The 26501-nt window shown below is 40.8% G+C and overlaps 1 protein-coding gene across 3 annotated transcripts in view; it reads left to right on the plus strand.

Moving 5' to 3' along the window:
• The window catches only part of LOC125453984 (calcitonin gene-related peptide type 1 receptor-like), an 80448-nt gene extending 76899 nt beyond the window's left edge, over positions 1 to 3549 (plus strand). For all 3 annotated transcript variants that reach the window (XM_048534204.2, XM_048534202.2, XM_048534203.2), the window contains one exon: positions 901 to 3549. In XM_048534204.2, the coding sequence (XP_048390161.1) occupies positions 901 to 1122 (222 nt within the window). In that variant the 3' untranslated portion in view covers positions 1123 to 3549. The remainder of the gene's footprint in view (positions 1 to 900) is intronic.
• Positions 3550 to 26501: the final 22952 nt, after the last annotated feature.

Here is a 26501-nt window from a genome sequence, read left to right on the forward strand (position 1 = left end):
TTCTTCTCACAGATTCTGTGTATCGGTTTCACTATAACTAGTATATCCAACCAACCAATTTGCACTTGTGAAGAACATTTCTGCAAAGACTAAGCTCATCTGACAAAAACATTTCTTAAAACATACTTCAGAAGGAAAGGATTATCCATGGCATTATCAATCTACTGAAAAATTTGGATTGTTCAGTAGTAATTGAGCAATTTCTATCGGAACACTAGTTGTAGTTTTTCATGATACACTTGTTCTAACCATTTATATACTCTTTTTTATAAAGAAGAAGTAACATAAAAGATAGAATACTGTGGATGCTGGAAGTGCCAGCGAAGCTGAGCAGGTCAGGAAGCATATGTGGAAAGGTAAAAAACATTAACGTTTCATGTCCGATATGACTCTTTTTCAGAAGAATCATACTAGACTCGAAATGTTAAGTCTGCTGCCCTTTCCACAGATGTTGCAAGAAAAAAAAATGCTTGATTTGACTTCCCATTTTAACCCTGAAGTTTGTACTACGAAAGTATGATATTCAGTTTCGGAAGTCAATTTTTCCCATTACATTAAAACAAAGTAAAGACTGTACTGTTATTATGGAGATTCAAAGTGTACCACCTCATGGTGTAGTGACTTCTTAATAACTGGAGAACCACTCTCGAAGTTACATTGATGGCTGCAGCAGTGAACTGAACTGCATCTGAACTGATCTATTCCAAACTGAAATAAATAGAACTACCAATTCCTATTTATTCTGTAAAGATTGAGATGAGACATCATAGCAAAGGTTCATGCTTCTCTGTTGATTCCCAAATGCTTATTTCCAGTGAGATGAGTGAAGGACATGATGGATATGTACGTAGCCTGTGACACAGCTGAAATGATGTGGAAATTTTGCTTTTCGTCTGACAGGTTCAAACTATTTTAAGACGTCACTGGATGCAGTACAACATTCAGTTTGGAAACAGCCTGACCCACTCAGAGGGCCTGCGTTCTACCTCTTGCACTGGAACTTCAATTACAGAAGTACATGGAGGTCTGTATAATCATGAATCCAATGGTGAATATGTAAACGGCAAAACTTGCCATGACATTGAAATCATTGGTCTGGAAACAGGAGACATATGCACCTAAAGATCTACTGCAAACACGCTTGGTATTTGAAGATTTCAATGACAGTGCGCATCTTCCTTTCACTTCAATGTAAGAATTCAGCTGAGTCCACACTGAAAATTATTTTCACCATCAAGATGCTACTCTATTACTTCTCAATTGGTTATTTCATATGAGATGAAGTGAAGGACCTGACAGATATATCCATGACCTGCGGGAATTTAACTGAGACTGCACACAAAGTCATTTTCGTCAGCGACGTGCTTCTCTGTTGATTCCCAAATGCTTATTTCCCGTGAGATGAGTGAAGGACATGATGGATACATACATAGCCTGTGACATAGCTGGAAGAAAGTACCCTGTACTGAAACAAGAGACTTCGAAATACTCTTGCGTTTCTGGTCTTCTGACTAATGTCTCACAAACTGTATGCCTGTGAAGGTCGGTGCAGTAGTAGATTATAATTCCCCAGGAAGGTGGTCTTTGTCAGGTTGATACTCTAACATCCTGGTTACTGTAGAATCACTCTCTTGTGCCACTGTTGATAAACACCTTACCAATTCAAATCTCTGTGTGTGGTGTAACTTTCATTGATGTAGAGAAAAAAATCTTAACATTCCCTCAGGGTTTAAGTTAACTGCCCTAATGATATACTAGTTTTACGTTTTCTACATTTTATATAAAGCAGGCTCTTATAGTTATTACACAAAAAAGCTACATAACTATCTTGCAGTATTGAATTTTTGAATGTCATGATGCTGGAAAATAAAATAGTACTCAATTGTAACTTTGTTTACTTTGTAAATACAATGTGTGAAGTGTTGGTGTATTTATTGCTTGCGTAATAAATATAGTAGCAATGTGAAAAGTATTCTCTTTACTTCATTAGCCGAAAAGCGCTTTGAAACACTGAAAAGCTGTGTATGAATGCAAGTCTTTCTTTTACTTTTTGTTGTTTTCTGATCATGATGTAATATTATATTTTTGATTTGTTTAATGAGTGATGATATTAACCATCAAAAGTTGACCTAACTTCTGCATTATATGTGTAATGCTTCTCTGTAATTCAACATGAAGTGGAAAAAGGAGTGAACACCTGATTTCCCTACAGTCGTTGGAATGAAGGTGAAACAAAGAAAAAGATAGTCTCTTACTTTCTTTAGAGAAAAGTAGGCATGGAATTTATTGAAGGCTGGCAGCTATCATTAAACACCTCTCAATATACATGTTCGACTATTCCCATTTAAAACTCCGTTGGGTGGGAAATTAATGTAACCTAGCAAGTGATGCCCACTTCTTGTGAATGAATTAAAACAAACTTGGATCTTTATAGTTTTTTGAGTCACTTCTATAATTTGTAAAGGTAAAGTGATAGTACAGTAAACAATATTGAAATCTGTTGATCAATTACACAATGTTACTGTGCCCAAGTAGTTTTCTTGGCCCATTCAATCTCTGCAATTTTTTTCCTGTACATTTTGTTTAATCTCACTCAATTGCTCAGTGCCCCACAAGAATTCTCTTTTGAGGAATTATCCAAAGGATTCATTAACTCTTTCATTGCTTGTGGCAGTGTCCCAACTCTCTGAATGTTTGTTTTGATTTTTATAATTTCTCCTCATCAGAATTTAGCCCAAGAAACAAAACAATTTTTTTGAATGGGAAACCAGCCAAACGTTTAACTTTATAAGAAACCTATTTCAACAGCGAAGGGTAATTTTATAATGGAAGAAGAGATTTAAACTTTTTTGTGTTTATCATAAATGGGCAACTTAATATTTTCAATGTAAAACTAAAGTAAATATTCTAGTTCTTTTTTAACGTGAAATGGACAGTAATTTAATCTGTTTGATTGTTGTCATAAACATGTTTTCAATGCACACTTTCAATGTTAAAAGTTGCACACTGGTCCTAAATTGTATGCAATCTGATAAAGTAAATCACATATGATGTAGGGATTAACTGCTTTTTGTGTGTTTGAAATTTAAAGGATTATACAAAAAATATCATAATTTTTATAACATTCATTAAATTAAAAAAAGCTGTAAGTTTTGTTTCTGAAAATTTTAAAGATACAGCTTTCAACCAAACTGCAGGGGATCTACTCTCCTCTTGCCTACCATCTGCTATATGGATGCCAGAGCTTATTCATATTGTTGTTGTGGTTTTCAGTCTATTATTGTCTTTGTTGAAATGGTCATGGCCAAATTGCCAAGTGTGTTATTTTGTCAATGAGAGAATCATTTACTGAATTTGAGTGATTATGATTGCAAGGTGACAGTCAAGACTTAATGAATGAGCGTTCTTATGCATCAGGGGCATAAGAAACTATTGAATGTCCTTTTGTGTTAAAATGTGATAATAGGTCCATTTTTCCATTGTTATGACCATAACAGTTTAAGATAATTACACAAGTTTATAAATATTTGAAAAAAAATAAAAATTATTCAGAAGTTATTTCTGATGTACATCTTATTTGTTTTTTCAAAGTGAAGCATAAGTATCAAACTATACGATGAATATCAAGTTTTGTAACAAATGTCATGCAGGTTTCTTTTTATTTTTAGATTATGCACTTCACTGCAGTGAACAGTAATGGCAGTGTTTTCTGTCAGTAGGTATCAAGGGCAAATAATTCTTGTGATCTTCTGTGACAGAGCCATATATCATGGGATCTTCAACCTGGTCCTATCAATGGCATAATTAAGGTGTTCTTATGCAAATAAAACTCAAACAAAAGCAAAATACTGCTGATCCTGGAAAGCTGAAATAAAAATAGAGAGTACCTCAGCATTTGACAGCATCTGTGGAGTGAGAGAGAAAGATAATGCTTTGAGAATGATATGACTTTTCTTTAGTCTGCTGCACGTGCAGAGTTTCTCCAGCACTTTCTGCTTTTATTTCAGAAGCAAAACCAATCTTGCTTGACATTCTGATTTGAAAAATTCTGTGTTCTGCTGACATACAGCAACATACACACGTTAAAGCCGAGCAATGAAAACTGCACTGGACAGACTGTGTCCAATCCCCCAGTAAGATAGAACCAAAATAATTTATGGCCTGGTAAGACTATGATGACCTTACTCTATCTTTACCTTTTATATAGCAGAAGTGGAATTAAGAAATCCATCCATTTAAACATATCTAGTGGGAAAATACAGACCATCAGAATACAATTCTAAAGTTAGAACAAAGCTGTTCAATTTTTCTTTAAATTTACCCACAGAATGTGGGTATTGCTGGCCCAACCCTAACTGACTCTGAAGATATGCAGTTGTGTAATTTACCTGAACCACTGAACTCTATGCTATGAAGAAACCCACGCAGTGCTGTCAGGCAGTGTTCCAGCCTGATTCAGCAATAGCATTATATTTCCAAATGAGAATGCTGACTGATTTGAAGAGGAACTCCAGGGTGCTGCCATTGTGCTTCAAGGCAATACAACTGACAAGTTTTAAAGGATTTGGAAAAGTTGCTGCAGTCCTAAAATAAATTTAGAAGAAAAGACAGTCAGTAGCTGAGTCATGCTTACCAAGGGAGCAAGAAACAGCAGTGGCCTTGGAAGCAGGAAAAGGGAGGGCTCAGCATGCCAAAAGCAAAATCTCATTCAAAAGCTGCTAAGAAATGTTGTAGTAAGAGTATGAAAAGAGAGAGTATCTAGTCTCATAGAAAATACAGGCAACTCAAGATAAAAGTCTCTGTCAGGAGCAAGTAACTGAAGTGAAGTGAGATTGTGCATTGGCGATGACACTGACTTGAGGCCCAGTCTAATACTGTAGGAGCAGGAGTTTCAATATTATCATGGAAAGTGGTGAAATTTAAACTAAACTAATAAAATCTGGAAATTAAAAACTGTAATGATAACAATTATTAATTATTGGAAAAAAGAACTTCCCTGGTTCACTAATGTCCTTTGGGCAGGGAAACCTGGCATCCTTCTTTGGTCTGGCCTACTTTTGACTCCAGGTCCACAATAGTGTAGTTGACAGTTAATTACAAATCAGAAATGGTCTAGCAAGATACTCAGTTCAAGAGATGGGCAAAATATGTTGGCCATGCCAGTGATGCCCACATCGCAAAGATAAATTATAAAAAGAGGAAAAGTTAGTGACCCCTAAGGATATAGAAATAAAAGTATGAAGAAAGGAACAGAAACCAAAAAGGAAGGAGAGTGTAAGAGAGAGTTCTCATCTCACTTTCTGAACATGGCTACCTCGGTGCTAAGAAATGGTGTTGTAAGGAACAGTGAAAAGAGAGAAAATAAATTTTAACTGTGGCTTCCAAATTGGGAAGGCCATAGCATTTATTTGTAGTGAGAATGAGCAAATTTGAAGAAATATTAAATGAGGCTCGCAGAACAAGGAAGCCAGGAAAAATTAAAGATTTAAGAGGATAAGGACTCTACAATCATGCCACGTTGGTTAGTGGGAAATTCACTGGTGGCTAGGAGCAACTGATGGACAGTCACCACAATCTGACGCTATTTTGAATAGGTTATGAATAAAAATGACAAAAAATACAACTGAAAAAGAAGCCTGAGCCTCGATCCAGCTCGCCAATGATACCTGCGCTGCCGAGCCTCCTCCACCACTTTGCCACGGTCTGCAGCAGATGCACCACAGAGTAATACAGCATGGAAACAGACCCTTTGGTCCAACCAGCCTATGCTGACCATAATGCCAAACTAAAGTAGTCCTACCTACCCGCGCTTGGTCCATACCCCTCCAAACATTTCTTATTCATGTACTTATCTAAATGACTTTTAAACATTGTATCAATACCCACATCCAGTACTTCCTCTAGAAGTTCATTCCACAAAAAAGATTGCCCCGATGTCTTCTTTAAACCTTTCTGCTCTCACCTTAAAAATACTCCTCCAAGTCTTGAAATCCCCCACCCTAGGGGAAAGACATTTGTCATTCACCTAATCTATACCCCTCATGATTTTATAAATTTCTACGAGGTCACCCTCAAACTCCCGTGCTCCAATGAAAAAATTCCGATTCTCTCCCGGTAACTCAAAACCTGCATTTCCAGTAACATCCTGGTACACCTTTTCTGAACTCTCTCTAGCTTAACAATATCCTTGCTATAATATAGGTTGACCAAAACTGGGCACAGGACTCCACAAAAGAAGACTCATCAAATGTCCTGTACAACCTCAATGAGGGAGTCACCACTCTTGAGTGGAAGGAAGTGTTTGGTGTTTTAGACCATGAAGATAGAGAGATGTAAATTTTCCTGATGAATAAGCAGGAAACATCAGCTTGGTTGAAGAAGCTGGAAAAACCTGGAAGAGATGACTAGTCAACATTTTAACCATTAAACACAGCAGGGATACCCTAAAGAAGTTGGGAAACAAAGTAAGCTGTACAGAGATACATTATTAGAAAGAAACAGGTTTTTAAAAAAGATGAAAGCAGGAAAGTATTATAGGTTAGCCAGCATATTTAAAGTTTCAGTTTAGTAGTATAGAAACGTGGAGTTAAAAATTTGGCAAATTAATGAAATACTGCAACTTTGCCATTGTACAGTATCTAGCAGGGTCTCAGGTCAATTTGAAATAGCATTGGCAAATGCAAAACTAAAAAATTTGTATATTTAAAGCATCATTGAAATAATACACCTGTAAAACATAGAGTCATACTGCACAAAAACAGACCCTTCAGTCCAACTTATCCGTGCCAACCAGACAACCCACTCTGACCTAGTACCATTTACCAACAACTTCACAGTTATAAATTTAATCAACACATTGAGCAGAAATGAAAAGTATATAATGCTTCCTTGCAGATTTAAGGTCAGAGAAGGTCCATGGAAGACATAAGATTAGATTTCATGGAGGCAATGGTTCTTAAGGTAAAGTCTTAGCTTGAAATTAAACATAACGACTGAAGCGAAGCATGTTAATAAGATTATATTCAGTAGGTACATTGCAGAACAGACAAACCAACAGGGATTTCGGGCTCTTCTAAACTCGTCCTGAATTTGAAAATAAAATGCAATTCTTTGGTTAACAAGATTTAACAGAGAGGTTTAGCTTCCAGAAGAATCAACATAAATAAATTAATTAAAAACCAATGGATGCTGTAAATCTGAGACAAAAATAGAAGTTGCTGGAGGAGCTCAGCAGGCGTAGCAGCATCTGTGGAGAGAAATCGCAGCTAACATTTATGGTTGAATGATCATTCCTCAGATAATTTATGACCTTTACAGATGAGTGAAAAACTGTGAATATAAATCTTTGAAATTTATAACAGAATTGTTGTCACAATTCTTTTTGAAACATTGTCAGAGGGTTGTGTTTGATACTGATTCTTTAGTCATAAAAAAAGAAACTTTGTTAGATTTTTGAAGTCCAAGGAAAATTTAACTTTGGGAAAGTTATTCAGATTCTAATGGCGGCAGAAACCAAAAAGACTCATAGAAAGGCCCTGAGAGAGAAGGCTGCCTCAAGAAGATCGCAGAATCTGTTCATTTCTTTATAAGGCATGGACACGACAGAGAAGCATGTGACAGGTCTGAGCACCATTACCTGATGCTAAAACAAATAGTTTCAGTACTGAAGGACAGCATCGACTCACAATAGACAATGTCCCAACATCACTAAAGGATACTACATTTGAAAAACTGTAGGTCACTTCCAGAAGATGTATGAAAGTAAAACACAATATCAGAACAATGGATATACTCGTGGCTATAAATGTAAAGAGGTCTACAGTATAGAACACTCAACACCATTATAAAGGCACCTCCATCTAGCAAGATACTTCAGTTGAGGAAGATGCCTGGGGTCAACTAACTAATCCGCATGAGCCAATATTGACAGAACATACCTGCATCCATGTACATCTTGTTAATTTTTTGTTTGATGCAGGCTGAAGTGTGACCATCCTGTCAAATGATTCACTATAACTGGAGACATAGTCATAGTCTAATGGTAATAAAATGTGAGGCTGGATGAACACAGCAGGCCAAGCAGCATCTCAGGAGCACAAAAGCTGATGTTTCGGGCCTAGACCCTTCATCAGAGAGGGGGATGGGGTGAGGGTTCTGGAATAAATAGGGAGAGAGGGGGAGGCGGCCCGAAGATGGAGAGAAAAGAAGATAGGTGGAGAGAGTATAGGTAGGGAGGTAGGGAGGGGATAGGTCAGTCCAGGGAAGACGGACAGGTCAAGGAGGTGGGATGAGGTTAGTAGGTAGATGGGGGTGCGGCTTGGGGTGGGAGGAAGGGATGGGTGAGAGGAAGAACAGGTTGGGGAGGCAGAGACAGGTTGAACTGGTTTTGGGATGGAGTGGGGGGAGGGGAAGAGCTGGGCTGGTTGTGTGGTGCAGTGGGGGGAGGGGACGAGCTGGGCTGGTTTTGGGATGCGGTGGGGGAAGGGAAGATTTTGAAACTGGTGAAGTCCACATTGATACCATATGGCTGCAGGGTTCCCAGGCGGAATATGAGTTGCTGTTCCTGCAACCTTCGGGTGGCATCATTGTGGCACTGCAGGAGGCCCATGATGGACATGTCATCTAAAGAATGGGTGGGGGAGTGGAAATGATTTGCGACTGGGAGGTGCAGTTGTTTGCTGCGAACTGAGTGGAGGTGTTCTGCAAAGTGGTCCCCAAGCCTCCGCTTGGTTTCCCCAATGTAGAGGAAGCCACACTGGGTACAGTGGATGCAGTATACCACATTGGCAGATGTGCAGGTGAACCTCTGCTTAATGTGGAATGTCATCTTGAGGCCTGGGATAGGGGTGAGGGAGGAGGTGTGGGGGCAAGTGTAGCATTTCCTGCGGTTGCAGGGGAAGGTGCCGGGTGTGGTGGGGTTGGAGGGCAGTGTGGAGCGAACAAGGGAGTCACAGAGAGAGTGGTCTATCAGGAAAGCAGACAGGGGTGGGGATGGAAAAATGTCTTGGGTGGTGGGGTCGGATTGTAGATGGCGGAAGTGTCGGAGGATAATGCGTTGTATCCGGAGGTTGGTGGGGTGGTGTGTGAGAATGAGGGGGATCCTCTTAGGGCGGTTGTGGCGGGGGCGGGGTGTGAGGGATGTGTTGCGGGAAATGAGGGAGACGCGGTCACGGGCGTTCTCGATCACTGTGGGGGGAAAGTTGCGGTCCTTGAAGAACTTGGATATCTGGGATGTGCGGGAGTGGAATGTCTTATCGTGGGAGCAGATGCGGCGGAGGCGGAGGAATTGGGAATAGGGGATGGAATTTTTGCAGGAGGGTGGGTGGGAGGAGGTGTATTCTAGGTAGCTGTGGGAGTCGGTGGGCTTGAAATGGACATCAGTTACAAGCTGTTTGCCTGAGATGGAGACTGAGAGGTCCAGGAAGGTGAGGGATGTGCTAGAGATGGCCCAGGTGAACTGAAGGTTGGGGCACCTTCCCCAGTATAACAACTGCACCTCCCAGTATACAACTGCACCTCCCAGTCGCAAACCATTTCCACTCCCCCTCCCATTCTTTAGATGACATGTCCATCATGGGCCTCCTGCAGTGCCACAATAATGCCATCCGAAGGTTGCAGGAACAGCAACTCATATTCCGCTTGGGAACCCTGCAGCCCAATGGTATCAATGTGGACTTCACCAGCTTCAAAATCTCCCCTTCCCCCATCACATCCCAAAACCAGCCCACTTCGTCCCCTCCCCCCACTGCACCACACAACCAGCCCAGCTCTTCCCCTCCACCCACTGCATCCCAAAACCAGTCCAACCTGTCTCTGCCTCCCTAACCTGTTCTTCCTCTCACCCATCCCTTCCTCCCACCCCAAGCCACACCTCTATCTCCTACCTACTAACCTCATCCCACCTCCTTGGCCTGTCCGTCCTCCCTGGACTGACCTATCCCCTCCCTACCTCCCCACCTATACTCTCCTCTCCACCTATCTTCTTTTCTCTCCATCTTCGGTCCGCCTCCCCCTCTCTCCCTATTTATTCCAGAACCCTCACCCCATCCCCCTCTCTGATGAAGGGTCTAGGCCCGAAACGTCCGCTTTTGTGCTCCTGAGATGCTGCTGGGCCTGCTGTGTTCATCCAGCCTCACATTTGGTTCAACAGAGCAGCTTTATTTTCAAAAGGAAATTCTTGAATTTTAAGAATTGTCCAGATAAGGTGATGGATCAACAACAATGGTTACAAAGTACAACATTCTTTGCAAAGAATATTCAAGAGATAAAAGAAATAATCCACAGATCAAAACTAGGCTCAATAGTTCTGAAGTAAGGAACCTACAGTTCTTTCAAATCCAAAGACAGTACATTCTGGGCAATGTGTGAAAATCTGAGCCACATGCATTAGTGAAATCAGATGTTGCAAAAAGTATCCATTCTAAAGAAATTAATGTTCATATCACATTGGCCTCTCCTATTCGACTGATATCACGCAAAGTCAATGAGTCTAGATAAGGAAATATAGTTCTAACTTTCAAAGGGAATAGCTGTTCCAGCTGCCCAAAGTCCTAGTGTTTATGTCTGACCAAATGTAATTGTACTTATTGCTATCTTGCAATAAACCTTCTTCTTATCTAGAACAGTGCCTTTTTTATACTCTCTGGTGGTATATCCTCTACAATAGAAAGACCTAAGACAATGCAAAAGCAAGGGAGGGTTGATAGCAGTGAATTACCTCAAGCAACTCCTACCCAGTCCAACTTAGTGGAAAGGGTGGTAAATACTACAACTGGTGGGAGTTGACATTTAGGAAAATACCATAAAAATCACAGAAAATTCCAAGTTTTGCTCTAAGTTTAAAATTTGGTGTTCATTTAAAGAACCTGCTAGGATAGAAAAACACATTTACATTGACTTGATAGAGTGCAAAGGGCAAGCATTTCTAAGCAGTGACAACTCCTTGTGGAAAACTTTGGAATATGTACTGCCAGTTTGCAATGTGAAGACTAATACTACAATTGGTAAATATAATCAGGTGTACCAGTTTGGGTAGAATTGAGTAGGGGCAGCACAGTGGCTCAGTGGTTAGTACTGCTGCCTCACAACACCAGGGACCCAGGTTCGATTCCATCCTCTGTGTGGAGTTTGCACGTTGTCCCTCTGTCTGTGTGGGTTTGCTTTGGGCACTCCAGTTTCCTCCCACAGTCCAAAGATGTGCAAGTTAGGTGAATTGGCCATGCTAAATTGCTTGTAGTGTCCAGGGATGTGTAGCTTAGGTGGGTTATAGGGAGATGTGTCTGGCTGGGATGCTCCAAGGGTCAGTGTGGACTTGATGGGCTGAAGGGCCTGTTTCTACACTGTAGGAATTCTATGATCTATGAGAATTGGATAAGTATTAGTTTGAACATGATTGGATGATGCATACATGCATAGATGCTTGGAATATAAACTCTGTGAAAGTGATTTAGAGGAGATAAAGTGAGTAAATGTGTAACATTTTAATGGGAAATAATTATCTCCAGGAATAGTCAATTGGAAGCTTGTAATCTGTGAAAATAGTATAAAACCTTTACTCTTGCAATAAAGATTTGAGCAATGCACCATTTTTGGATAAAAAATGATTGTTGTCATTACAAATCAGAGACTAAAGGATATCACTCATCAACTTAGTTTTAAGAAAGACTAGTGTAAAATGAAATTATAGAGGATAGGAACAAGTATTAAAACAAAAATTAACCTAGCTTGTTTCAGAATTTACACAGTTATTCTGAAGTTAGAACGTGTAACACTGTCAATACTCAGGAAGATAATGATATTGCCTGTAAATATGAGATGTAATTGTGGAGCTATACTGTATTCTAGCATCAATGCAAACAATATGAGAAATGTAAATAAATGTAAGCATGTTTCATATACACAGGTTTGCGATAAAGCACAATAACCTGTCCTTATTAGGGAATAGCAAAATCTAATGGTTGTAATCCTGTTTTTGAGAATCATAGAATCATAGTCAGCGAGTCATACAGTCATATAGCACGGACCCTTCAGTCTGGTCAGTCCATGCAGAACATCATCCCAAAATAAACTAGTCTCATCTGCCTGCTCCTGGACCATATCCCTCCAAGCCTTTTTTATTCACGTACATATCCAAATGGCTTTTAAACATTGTAACTGTGCCCACATCCACCACTTCCTCAAGAAGTTCATCTCACAGACAAATCACCCTCTGTGTAAAATTGCCCTACATGTCTTTTTTTAAATCTCCCTCCTCTCACCTTAAAAATGTGCCCATAGCCTTGAGATCTCATCCTAGGGGAAAGACAACTACCATTAATCATTAATAAAGGCAAGCATGCCAAACAACTTTTTAACCACTCTGTCTATATGTGACGCAAACTTCAAAGAATTATGTACTTGCACCCTAGGTTCCTCTGCTCTACAACACCACCCGAGGCCCTATCATTAGTTGTATAAGCTCTACTCTTGTTTGTTGCATCAAAATGTAGTACCGCGCTTTTATCCAGATTGAGCTCCACCTGCCATTTTTCAGCCCATTTACCCATTTGATCAAGATCCCTTTGTAATCTTAGAAAACCTTCATTACTGTTGATGCTCGAGTCAGAGTCTTGGGTGCCCTTCCAACTGCAGACATAGCTTCCTCCATGGCATTCTGGAGTGGGAGGATTGCTGTTCTCTGATTGGCCAGTAACCTTTGCAAAGTGACCCATTAACAAACGACCAGTGAACTTCCAAGACTTGACTTCTTTCACGCCACCACATCACAGGGGAAAGGGTTGTTATTATTAAAAGAGCGATTTGTTTTCCAATTGATAGTTGATCCTTCACTGTTGGCCTCAAGACTAGTTTGAAGCTGTTTTCTTCATCAGAGTAGTGGGACTTTCTGTAATGGTCTATGTATGGCTTGTGAACCTATGCTCAGTTTTCACAAGATTGGAAGGGTTGCTTCCTTGTAACATTTTGTTAAAAAGCATTGTTTTAAAAATTAACTTGCTCCGTTCAATTCTTTGATCTTCAACAGATATTAGAAAATATGTTTTCTATGAAACATGTATTTTCATTCGTACAGTTGGACTATTGGTTATCAACCAATGACAATTATCAATAAGCAAATTCAAGGCTGAAGAATTCACTCAAAAATGTTTTCTCCCAAAAAGCCTAGCAGTTAAAAGACTAACAGAGACTTTGTTTAGGACAGAAACGCAATCTGTTTCTATGTTTTAATCTTTTAACTGGTTCGCTGTAATTATGTAACCTCTGCCATGACTGGCAGTCAGTTTTAGTAAAGCCATAGTACCACAAAGATAGCTGACTTGACATTTCATAAAATGGAGTGAGTAATGGAACTGAGATTGACTGCTGATGAGTTATGCAGAAAGCAAAACTATTGACAGAGAGACATGAGAATATTTGCAGTGACAAAAGTTGCTATAAGCAACTGAAAGAAACTGAATAAGACCAAAAAAGACAAGCTACAACTGAAACACAGTGTCAGACCCAATGGCTGCTATTTTCCTCCAGTTTCAATTGAAATAAAAGGTGAAATGAAGCAGAACTGGCACCTCAGCCAGGTTCTATGGCAAAATTATGAAACTGTGCCAGACCAGCTTACCAAGCCAGTTTCAAAGTGTATTCCAATCTAAAATTCTTAGCAGAACAGAAAAAAATCAGCTTACAGAAATTTTGAACATCTTGAGGGCATACTTTAAACGCTGAGTGAATGTAATTATAAATGAAACATGTTCAATACTAGGGCCTAGAAGGAAGGAAATGTCAATTATTCAATATGTCACTTCAATAACTGAATCCTGTGAATTTATTCAACTATAAGATAATGTAATTAGCAACAGAATTGCAGAAGAGTTCCAATAACAGAATATGGCTACTGATGTGAAGAGAAACTTATTGCCAGGAAAGCAATTGACAAGAGCACAAAAGCTGAGGTTATAAATTAGCAACTTGATCATATTCATGACAGAGTAGACCAAGTTTGACATTGTGCTGATTAGGTACTCCTAGTCCAAAGAACAATCACTGAACGAAGGCAGGACACAAATACCACGTAAAAAATAATGTAATTGAGAAGAAGACACGTCTAGCCATGGGGAAATCATTGTTTCTGTATCAAAAAAGCTGAATCACCTTACACTTCATGTATATGTCTACAAGAAACCATAACATGCAGATACACATGGCTGCTGGACAGGTACCAGCTGAAGATCCTGACTATTCAGTCTACACCGTACAGCAGGTGATTCAGTCAATTCAGTCACTGACTAATGGTTCATCACTATTGGAATAATGGTGGCAGAGGAGAATATCAGGTCAATGGCAAGTGTCAGATAGTATTGAGCGAATTATTACCTCCAACATGGTGTTTCAGACAGGAAATCCTGAAAGGAATGTTGCAACTCTACAATAGCAGCATACTAGTGCTACGTAGAAATCTGGTTTGCAATCAGTTATTTCCAGATTTTTAATGACCCCCCAGATCCCTGGTTCTCGACACTAGACTTATTTAAGGAATGTGAAATGAAGAAGACAGTGGATAGGTGTTGCGAGGGAAAAAAATCTCTTATTTTATTTGACATAGAAAAGGTAAGTATGATACAAGAAAGGAAGGTCAATGCAATGAGCAGGGAAATTGACACAATCTTCTATACTGAGGATAGGAATACTATGAAATATATTATTAACTAGATTAAACACTATTGAAGCCGAAAGATGGCAGTTCTAATTACAGAATCTTTAATCAGGCTCCTACCCTTGGCTCCCCAGTGCATTGTCACCACCTGTCTTCCCCTCCCAGCTAGCTAGGTCAGAACTTTGGAGTATGGGGTTTTTCAAGTCACCACTGAGGAAAATGTGGTTTTAAAATGCGCCCAGTTGCTGAGTTTCTTGATTTCAGTTCTCTTGATTTGGAACAGGCCAGTGCCTGGTAGCTCATGTTCGGGAAACTTTAGTTGGCTTCCCCCTCTGGGGGGTCTTTTGTCCAATGAGACCCTTGGTTTGGCTTCCCTGCTCTTGGTTCTCAGTTTGGTCTCTGTGGTTAATACAGTGTCGAGCTAGAGGAACACAGCAGGTCAGGCAGCACTAGAGGAACTGGAGAGTCAATTTTTCAGGTCTGGATCCTTCATCAGGTTTGGGGAGGGGGAAGGGAGCTAAGAAATAAATAGATGGAGGAGCAATGGGGCTGAGGGAAGGTAGGTGGAATGGTAATATGTTGATGCAGGTAGGGGTAGTGGAAATTGGTCAGTGGGAAGGGTGGGGCAGATAGGTGGGGTAGAAGATGGACAGGTAGTGTCAGGTCAAGGAGCTGGGGATACCAGGGAGGGTGGGACAAGGGATGAGGCTGGGCGTGGGGAGATTTTGAAACTGGTGAATTCAATGTTCAGGCCATTGGACTGAAGGCTCCCGAGGTGGAATATAGGGACTCGCCCCTCCAGTTTGCGTGTGCCATCATTGTGACACTAGAGGAGATCCATGTCACCCAGGGAGTGGGAGGAGAAGTTAAAATGTTTAGCAACTAGAAGATATTGTTGATTATAGTGTGCAGAGTGCAGGTGCTCCGCAAACTGGTCACCGAGTCTCCTCCATCTATTTATTTCCCAGCTCCCTTCCCCCTCCCCAGCCCTGATGAAGGCTTTGGACATGAAACGAGGACTCTCCTGCCCCTCTGATGCTATCTGACCTGCGGTATTCCTCCAGCTCCACTCTATATTGAGTCTTATTCCAACATCTGCAGTTCTTGTTAGCAGACTCTGTGGTTCTTGGTTCTGAAGCTGCTTGCTTGCACTGGAAGCATGTGGGGAAGCTGTTTTGGCAGAAGCTTTTTGTGGAAAAAGACCAGCCTCAGGTGAGATCAGGGCTAGGATTCATACCGACTGAGTCCCCCATTATCTTCCGTCAAATCTGTGGTTTTTTTTAATGTTCACTTCTGAAGTCAATTGGTTTTCCAATGGTTAGAGTATGTCTGAATGGATTTGGATTGAGGTTGAATGTTTAGTATCTCTGTAGGCCTCACACTGTCAGCATTCGATAGCCCAAAGTGTAAAAGTTAGTTTTGGCTGATTGTCCTCTTAGAGATAAGTTTTAAATTAGAATTCCAGGCTTAACAAGAGGCCCAGACAGAAATGTCCAGACAGAAATCATTCTGGCTCTGTTCTGTATTTGCAGCAGCCTCAGTCCAGGATTTTGGCCAATATTTCAGATGACAGGGATTTTTGCTCAATCCTACAACTGAGAGGATAGATTACTCAGTGAACACAATGCAATTACAGGAATGATGCTGTGGAGATCCAGATCCAAGATGGCAACCAAAAGCCACTCATTTCATCTGGGTCAAGTCTTAATCTTGGACTGGTAACACTCAACATCCCAAAAGAGATTTGCAATTCATCTCAGAATATTAAACCAGTTACGGCAGAACAGAGTGGAAGAATGCATTACTGACAACAATCACTATTTAGGGCGACTGCTAATTAACCCTCATCAGATGAACCTGGCATTGAACAAAAAAAATTGCCATTAAAGGTCACAGGCCATGTTCTGACAACAAATACTCTTAGACAATAGACAATAAGTGCAGGAGTGGGCCATTCGGCCCTTCGAGCCAGTACCACCATTCATTATGATCATGGCTGATCATCCACAATCAGTATCCTGTTCCTGCCTTATCCTCATAACCCTTGATTCCACTATCTTCATTCAGATGCTGCGGAAGGCGGGAGCTCCATTAGTGAGGAGCAGACGATGTAAAAGCACTGCGACACTTTGTTTGACTCATCAATTATTTGGTAAAATTGCTGGTCAATTGTCACTGGAGTGTGAACTGCTACACCAACTCATAACCATGGATTTGGAAGGAAGTAGCATCCTTTGAGTTCGCCAGATACGCACACCTCCAGAATTCGACATTCTCTGTGGGGAATGTCAGAATGGGAATGCAAGTTGCTTGAAGGAATCTCCAAGCTATCATGTACATCACAGTGAAGCCTTATGCTATGTTGTCATATAATACGCCATAAAGGCTTCCCAAGGAGGTCATGGTCATATCTGCATAAAGAGCTCTGAGGTATGTCATTCTTTACAAACGCATTTTGGACAACCAACATTTTTATGCATGTGTTGTGAGTTGCGATGCCTCAGCAAGCCGCTATGAATCTTTCCCAACTCTAGCAAAGTTTAATCTCTCTTATAATATCTTTGCATACTTACATGACAGTGTGTGAATCTGGCAGTTTTAAAGCATTGTTTTCTGTTGTTTTGCAATAGTATGTGTTTATAAAATAGATAATTCAAGTCTGCGTTTAAGTGTCTTGAAGTCACTGCAGTTGACTAGCTAACATGACAAGGAGCTAATTATAATGAAGTGGTCACAACTGCTCAAGGCAATAATGTTGGAATATGCATTCTTGGACAATGAATGACCTTCCAAAGATGTGTAAATTGAAACCAGATGGATGGCATTACTGAATTAATGAGGAACAATTACTGCCATTGCCCCCAGAATGGTTTCCAATTCCAATGCATTTATATCCTTTCTTAAATAAGGAGACCCAAGGGGCCCTCTTGTGATACAATAGTAGAGTCCCTCTCCTGGTCTTGGAAATCCAGATTCAAGTCCCACCTGCTCCAGAGGTGTGTAATGACATATCTGAAAGGTTGATTTGCAAAATAAGTTTGAAACAAAAATAAGGAGACCGAAATTGCACATAGAATTCAAGCGGTGCTGCAGCAACAGCCCTTAAAACAGAAGCATTACTTTCACACTCTATTCCTCTTGTAGTAAAACATAGAACATAGAACATAGAACAGTACAGCACAGAACAGGCCCTTCAGCCCACAATGTTGTGCCGACCATTGATCCTCATGTATGCACCCTCAAATTTCTGTGACCATATACATGTCCAGCAGTCTCTTAAATGACCCCAATGACCTTGCTTCCACAACTGCTGCTGGCAACGCATTCCATGCTCTCACAACTCTCTGCGTAAAGAACCTGCCTCTGACATCCCCTCTATACTTTCCACCAACCAGCTTAAAACTATGACCCCTCGTGCTAGCCATTTCTGCCCTGGGAAATAGTCTCTGGCTATCAACTCTATCTATGCCTCTCATTATCTTGTATACCTCAATTAGGTCCCCTCTCCTCCTCCTTTTCTCCAATGAAAAGAGACCGAGCTCAGTCAACCTCTCTTCATAAGATAAGCCCTCCAGTCCAGGCAGCATCCTGGTAAACCTCCTCTGAACCCTCTCCAAAGCATCCACATCTTTCCTATAATAGGGCGACCAGAACTGGACGCAGTATTCCAAGTGCGGTCTAACCAAAGTTTTATAGAGCTGCAACAAGATCTCACGACTCTTAAACTCAATCCCCCTGTTAATGTAAGCCAAAACACCATATGCTTTCTTAACAACCCTGTCCACTTGGGTGGCCATTTTAACGGATCTATGTATCTGCACACCAAGATCCCTCTGTTCCTCCACGCTGCCAAGAATCCTATCCTTAATCCTGTACTCAGCTTTCAAATTCGACCTTCCAAAATGCATCACAAGATACCACTTCCTTAACTTTCTTAATTATTTGCAATGCCATGAAATTATTTTCTTGTGACTTATGTATTACAATATCTAGATTCTTCTGAGCCATGGAATTCTGCAGTCATATTCTGTTTAAGTAACATTCTGCTTTTTTATCCTCTCTGCCAAAGTGAACCTTTTCCCAAATTATCACTCCATTCATTAATCATTGAAACATGCCTGGAACATTCTTAAATCTAACTGGTATAACCTGACATTCATTCAATACACTGCTGTTGTGAAACTGAAAACATTCAGAAAAAAATTTACAAAGATGTTGCCAGGGTTGGAGTGTTTAAGTTCTGAGGAGAGGTTGAATAAGCTGGGGCTATTTTCCCTGGAGTGTAGGAGGCTTAGGCGTGGCATTATAGGGAGTTCTAAAATCATGAGGGGCATGGATAAGGTGAAGAGGCAAAGTCTTTTACACATGGTGGTGGAGTCCAAATATAGAGAGCATAGGTTTTTAAGGTGAGAGAGGAAAGATTTAAAAAGGACCTATGGAGCAACTTCTTCACGCAGAGGCTGGTGCATGTATAGAATGAGCTGCCAGAGGAAGTGGTGGAGGCTGGTAAAATTACAACATTTACAAGGCATCTGGATGGGTATATGAATAAGAAGGGTTTAAAGGAACATGGGCCAATTCCTGGTAAATGTGACTGGATTAATTTAGGATATCTGGTCAGCATGGATGAGTTGGAGTGAAGGGTCTGTTTCTATGCTGTACAGTTCTACGGCTCTGTGGCTGTATGACATTGGGTGTGACTAAAGCAGAAATTTCCTTCGCCCTTTTTGTTGATGGTTTAGGTAAGATTAACTCATTACCAACACAATCAATGCAGTGGAAACAAGATATTCTTCTTTACCCTGTCAAATTTGTTCGTTATTTTGGATACCTAACTAAAGTCATTACCTATTCTTCGCTCCTCCAAGGAGAGGCCTAATTCCTCTAATTGTTTCTTGTATCCAAAACCATCCATTCTTGCTATCATTATAGTAAATTCTTCTATGCACCCTTTCCAGGGCTTTGACATCCTTTCTTATATATTTTCTAAAAAAGAAATCTTTCTGAGAACATCATGAATAGTTTCCGCCTTTAAGGCTGTAACACTCCTGTCAAAATTGTCTTATTTAACTCTCTCAAACTGAATCTAAGCTTGTCCAGGCTACTTCCTTAAGTCCCAGAGCAATGGCATGGCATTCTTTTCTATTGAACATTCAACAATTCTTTAAAAACCAGCCCTAAACCTTCCAAAATCACTCTGCACCTGACTAAACCCATCAGAACCAGTTTTCCCATTCTTTAAAATCGATATTCCCTGTGGTTAGCTGGTTAGTATTCATCCTCCCTTGATTGACTCATTGTTCAATCTGCTGCCAGCCTTGTCAATGGTAACAGACAGTGGTGAATTGTCCACACTTTCCTTAGATTAGTAATTTGGTTTGCTTACATTTCAGGCTGGTTACCATCAGAAACGTCTGTATTTATTTTCTTGCCCCCCAAAACACACAGCTGTTCGTAGTTCAACTAGTTCCACAAAATAAAGAGAAGGAAAAAAAAAAGAAAAATACTCTACACAGCCTCTTGTACGATTCTAGGGTTGGAGGACATCTTGAACAGAGACTTGGCAGCCCACAGCTCTATGAATTTGCTCAATCCCAACCGAAAATGGCAGCTCTCCTACTCCTCTGATGCTGCCCGACCTGCTGTGTTCCTCCAGCTCACACTGTGTTGTCTGACTCCAGCATTGGCAGTTCATACTATCTCTGAGAATGTCACCAAGTTCCTTTTACCTTTCCACCTCTAATTTACTGCTATTATAGAATAAATCTTGTATCGTCTCATGAAGACAGATGCAAAATATTTGATCATTTCACTTGACATTTCCTTATCATCCCCGTTCTTAAGGTTTGGAGGGTCAAGCTCATTTTACTTACTGCTTTCTTTTTAAATACCTGAAGATTCCCTATTATGTTATTACACATCTTGCCAGCTTCTCCTTCTATTCTCATTTCTTTCTCCTGTTTAATCTTTTAGTCATTGTCAATTGTTCTTTGTATGATGTGCAATCATCTAACCTATCACTCATCGTTGCACAGTTATGTTTCTTGACTTAAACTTGATGTTTCCTTTAACTTTCATTGGACAAGCATATGGACGTACATGGAATAGTGTAGGTTAGATGGGCTTGAGATCGGTATGACAGGTCGGCACAACATCGAGGGCCGAAGGGCCTGTACTGTGCTGTAATGTACTATGTTCTATAACTTACTTGGTTAACCACAGATGGTGGATCTTCGCCTTTGCATTTTCCATAAATACTCATTCTGAGTGTTGTGTAATATCCCCGACATTACTGCCTCTCTATTGATCTATCTCCTATCCTAGTATCCCTATGTATTTCAGTTAATTTAACTTGCACGTCCAAACAATTGCCCTTTTTTGAGTTTGAATACTAATGAGAAATCCACACTTCCCTTTTTCAAACTAAATGTAAAATTCAACCATGCTGTCGTTCTGCTACCTCTGAGTGTATTCATCCCGAGGACACTAATTAATCCCTTCACATTACATCATGCCAAGTTTAATATAACCTGCTGTCTGGTTGGTTCCAGAATTCCCGGACTGCATGAGCTTGAACTGCAGGATTTATTGTGACCAAACCCCCAGAATACAAGGATACAGCTCCTCAGACTTCAGTAGCACCATATGTCCCACTAATCATTACCAAGCACTAGAGCAAACTGTTTGACCGACTGTAGCATTGACCCCTGATTGACCATAGATCCCCTTCACTCCATTAAAGATTGCTCCCCTTTGGCTTTCACACGTGGCTAACTTGCTTGAAGCACATCTAGTGTACTGTGAAAAGTAGGAGTCCATACTGTATCGGATAACATATGAACATAAGTAGATGATTGGTTGTAATGCTGAAAGCATGCATAAACAGGTCTCTTTCTCATTGGAAGCATATGATCAGTGGAGTGCCACATGGATCTATGCTTGTACCTCATCTCTCTACAATTTATATCAACAGATTTGATGGGGGGAACAAAGGAATAGTAGTTAAAGTTTGCAGCTTAGCCAAATGTTTGGCACATTGTAGGTAAGACATTGAGATAGTTCAGTACAGAACAGCATGGCCACTCCCAGAACTGTTCAGTTCATCCCACTAGCACAAGCTGACTCTCCTTCTGAATTAGAAAGCCAGAGGATGTCAGCTGGTGACATACTTACATTGCCACTTATAACTTGAAGGCAACATTGGGAAAACTTTTCTCAATAACAAAAATCTGGAATTTTTCATTCTCATCATATTTTTCCCATTTCTCAGCATGACTCACATCTCTCCAGCGAGGGGAAAATTCCAACCTATGCATACAACTCGCTACAGAGACTAGCAAGAACAGCAAACTGGTAATGCATGCAGAGATAATGGGAACCGCAGATGCTGCAGAATCCAAGATAACAAAGTGTGGAGCTGGATGAACACAGCAGGCCAAGCAGCATCTCAGGAGCACAAAAGCTGACGTTTCGGGCCTAGACCCTTCATCAGAGAGTTTATGGCAAGCCAATAAGCTCATTGGTACAGGTTGCACTTCTTTTCCAAACATCCCACTGTTTGTGTTTAAAAAACTGCATGCATTATCATGTTATCATGCGCATTTTGAGCAACCCAAGTTGTCCAATATACACATAACCATTTGCATGCATTACCAAGATAACAAAGTATGAAGCTGGATGAACACAAAAGGCCAAACAGCATCTCAGGGGAACAAAAGCTGACCTTTCAGGCCTAGACCCTTCATCAATGCAACCTGTACCAATGAGCTTAAGATAATAAAATGTGAGGCTGGATGAACACAGCAGGCCCAGCAGCATCTCAGGAGCACAAAAGCTGACGTCTCTGATGAAGGGTCTAGGCCCGAAACGTCAGCTTTTGTGCTCCTGAGATGCTGCTGGGCTTGCTGTGTTCATCCAACCACATATTTTATTATCTTGGATTCTCCAGCATCTGCAGTTCCCATTATCACTGTACCAATGAGCTTATTGGCTTGCCATAAGCATTGTGACCATTACCCTGTGGCTCTGACAGGGGGCTGCCACCTTATGGTCTTTTTCAATGGAATCTCAGGACAGGACAGAATTTGTCTGGAGACAACATCTCAGACTTGAACTCAACAAAATTACACAGCTCCAAATTATGCAAATCAAAAAGCACAAAGAATATCCTTTTTTTTAATGATTGCTGTTATTTGATCGTAAATCTAAACTGCCCAAAGGCTTAGGGGTAGTTCCCATAAATGAAATTGTGCTTACGTGGAAGTATTTGGAGTCCCCTCGTGCCCACTGCCACTCTCCCACAGAACATGCTTCATTTTTTCAGTTTCTGTGCTCATGTTCTGCGGATCTGCTCACTAAAGGAATTTTCAGCTATTTTCATCCTGAGGCCAATGATGCAAACCTTATGCTAATGACGATCGCAGATGTTAGTACAATAAAATGCCCCCCTCCCCCACGCCCATTTTTTTGTTTATGGAATTTAAGAAGCGAGTGTCAAATCCCTTGGATCAAAATATACAGTCCTGTGACCCACTAAATCTGGTAAACATGGCATCAAAAATGGTGAGTGTTTCAGATTGAGGAACATATGCCTCATCAGGTTTTAAATGATCGTGTTGCTGTTTTTCCCACTGGATTTGACCACATGCTAGCCTATCTTCACTATTTACATTGGGTTCACCCTTCACCTGCATTTGCAGCAGGTTTTCCTGAATTGTCTGCAAAAACAGGATGTTTCCACAATACTACAGGCTGTTCACTCCAGGACTGGTTTCCCTTGCTGATTTATGAGAGCTGCCTACTACTATTGAAGGAACAGCGTCAAAACATTTTCATTCAAATCCAAACAGTTTCTACAATGTCATAGATGTGCACTGATACTTGATAGTTGTAGAAGGTCTTCCAGTTCTTTTTGAAAACTTCAAAATGTACCGCATTCTTTTAACATCTTGATGTAAAGCATGGGGCAACTTTCATCGGAAAACATCCAAATACTTGAAAAAATGTTTGGTGAGCACTATAAATCATGGGCAGTGCATTTCTCATTAACGCAAAACTACTTTTACAAAGAATCTTTTTCTAACACAACTTCATTTTTTCTCTAAAATTCATAGGTGATATGCTGGTAAATCTTTTGCTTCTAATTCCTATCTTAAATGTCACGACGGGATAACTCAGGCCCGATTGCCATGCCTCCCAAAGTCAAATAAATGCCAACACTCATTGTTGAGGCTTCAGTGAAAAAGGGGGGATTTATCAAGTTACCAGAGGGCAGCTGATTGATCAATAGTTCACTAAGTCTGAGCACTTTTCAGAATGAATTGGACGGTGAAGGAATGTGATTTTAATTTTGATTCAGACACTTTCTGTATCATACAAAGGCTACAAAGAACTGACAACTTAGATAAAACACTTTCTGTTTGGCTTCAGCACATTCTATGATGTAACATATAGATTTCTCACCATTGTATCTTGCTCATTCTTTTTAAAGCCTCATTACTGTGGGTAAGATATGACTGCATAAAAATCGAAAGAACTGCAGATGATGTAAATCAGGAACAAAAACAAAGTTGCTGGAAAAGCCCAGCAGGTCTGACAGTATTTGTGAAGAAAATAAATCACGATTAACGTTTCGGGTCCAGTGACCTTTCCTCAAAACTGATGGTAGCTCGGAAAATATCAGTTTTTATACAGAATATAGGGAGGGGGATGGGGTACAGAGTAAACGATAGGATAGAGCCTAAGGGAGAGAAGAACAGTTGGACAGACAAAGAGATGATGAAGATAAGCCTGGGAGGGTGGATAGTTGCTAATGAGGACTATTAGTGACTAGCAACAGGGGGTGCATAATGGCAGGCTATGTGGTAACAAGGCCTGGTGTGTGGGGTCCAGGGCTGGGACATGGGAGAGTTCAGGCCCTAAAATCATACAACTCGTTATTGAGTCCAGAGGCCTGCAGGATCCCCAAGCAGAAAATGAAGTGTTGCTCTTCCAGCTTGATTTGAGCTTCACTGGAACACTGTGGCAAGCCAGAGACAGAGATATTGGCCAGGGAACAGGGTGGTGTGTTAAACTGGCAGGCAACTGGAAGCTCAGGGTCTTTTCTGCCAGCAGAACGTAGATGTTCTGCAAAGCGGTCACTCAGTCTAAGCTTCATTTCCCCAATGTAGTGGAGACCATATTGTGAGCAGCTAATGCAGTAGACTAGATTCTGGGAAGTGCAGGTGAAGTGTTGCTTCACCTGGAAGGTATGTTTGGGCCCTTGGATACTGGGGTGGGAGGAGGTAAATGGGCAGGTGTCACACCTGCACCAGTTGCAGGGGAAAGTACCGTGGGGCTGTGAGGTTTGTTGAGGGTGAAGGAAATGTGGACCAGGGTGTTGCAGAGGGAACGGCCCCTGTGGAAAGTAGACAAGAGAGGGGAGGGGAATATTTGTCTGTGGTGGCATCTCGCTGGAGGTGACGGAAATGGGATCTGATGATCATCATTATATACTACCTATTGTTAGGCACTTATAGTCCCCATTAACAACTACTCACCCTCCCAGCCTCATCATTATCAACTCTTTGTCTGTCCAACAGCTTTTCTCTCTCTTTAGGCTCTATCCCATTATTTACTCCATACCCCATCCCCCTCCCTATTTTCTGCATACAAGCTGACGTTTTTGCTGCTGACATCAATTCTGAGGAATGGTCACTGGATCCATAATGTTAGCTCTGATTTTTTCCTTCACTGATGCTGCCAGGCCTACTGAGTTTTGTCAGCAACTTTGTTTTTTGCTCATGATAACACTGCAGATTGTTTGTGCTACTGTACTGGACAGTACTCCAGGAAAACCCTGGAGATGATACATTATTAAAGTAAATAGGGTATAAATAGTTACTCCACTCACAGAGAAACTTAAAAAAAATTGTAGTGGAGTTGTTCAACAATCTACAAAATTTAATGTACAGTTAATTTCACACATATAAAACACTGCCATAAGCCACATGTTAACACGCAGGTTCAGGTGGCAGTTAGGAAGACAAATCCAATGTTAGCATCCATTTCGAGAGGGCCAGAATACAAGAGCAAGGATACACTGTTGAGAGAGTATAAGGCTCTAGTCAGATTGCATTTGGAATATTGTAGCAGTTTTGGGCCCCGTGTCTAAAGAATGATGTGCTGGTCTTGGACGGGGTCCAGGAGATGTTTACAAGAATGACCCCAGAAATGAGGAGCATTTGTAGATTCTGATTCTGGACTGAACAGAGTTTAGAAGAATGAGGTGGGATCTCATTGAAATTACAGAACACTGGGGGACCTGGATAGGGAGGAAGTGGAGAAGATGTTTTCACTAGTGGGACTAGGACCTGAGGGTACAGACTGAGACCTTTTAGAGCCGAGATGAGGTGGAATTTCCTTAGCCAGAGGTTACTTAATCGTTGAAACTTATTGCCACAGATGACTGTTGAGGTGAAGTAGTTTAGTGTATTTAAGACAGAGACAGATATTGTTGATTAGTAGGGGGATTAAGGGTTGCAGGGAGAAGGCAGGAGGTTGGGGTTGAGAAACATATCAGCTATGATCAAATGGGGGAGCAGACTTGATGGGCTGAATGGCCTAATTCTGTTCTTATATCTCATGGTCTCACCCACAGATCTTAAATGATTTTTGACAGGCACTGACAAAGATCTGGATGTGGGTTGAACTTCCCGCTTCTCACTAATACTGCTGAAAACAATTCAAAAGCTCCAGGGCCAATGTGTGCAATTTTCTCATTTATTGCAGTCATTTTGTAGTGTATCATCGATATGTATGACTGACAAGACTGGCAATAAGCAGTCATCCATCACAGTCTCACACACTGAACAGAATC

This window comes from Stegostoma tigrinum, chromosome 7 (genome assembly GCF_030684315.1).
Source record: "Stegostoma tigrinum isolate sSteTig4 chromosome 7, sSteTig4.hap1, whole genome shotgun sequence".
Lineage (NCBI taxonomy): Eukaryota > Metazoa > Chordata > Chondrichthyes > Orectolobiformes > Stegostomatidae > Stegostoma > Stegostoma tigrinum.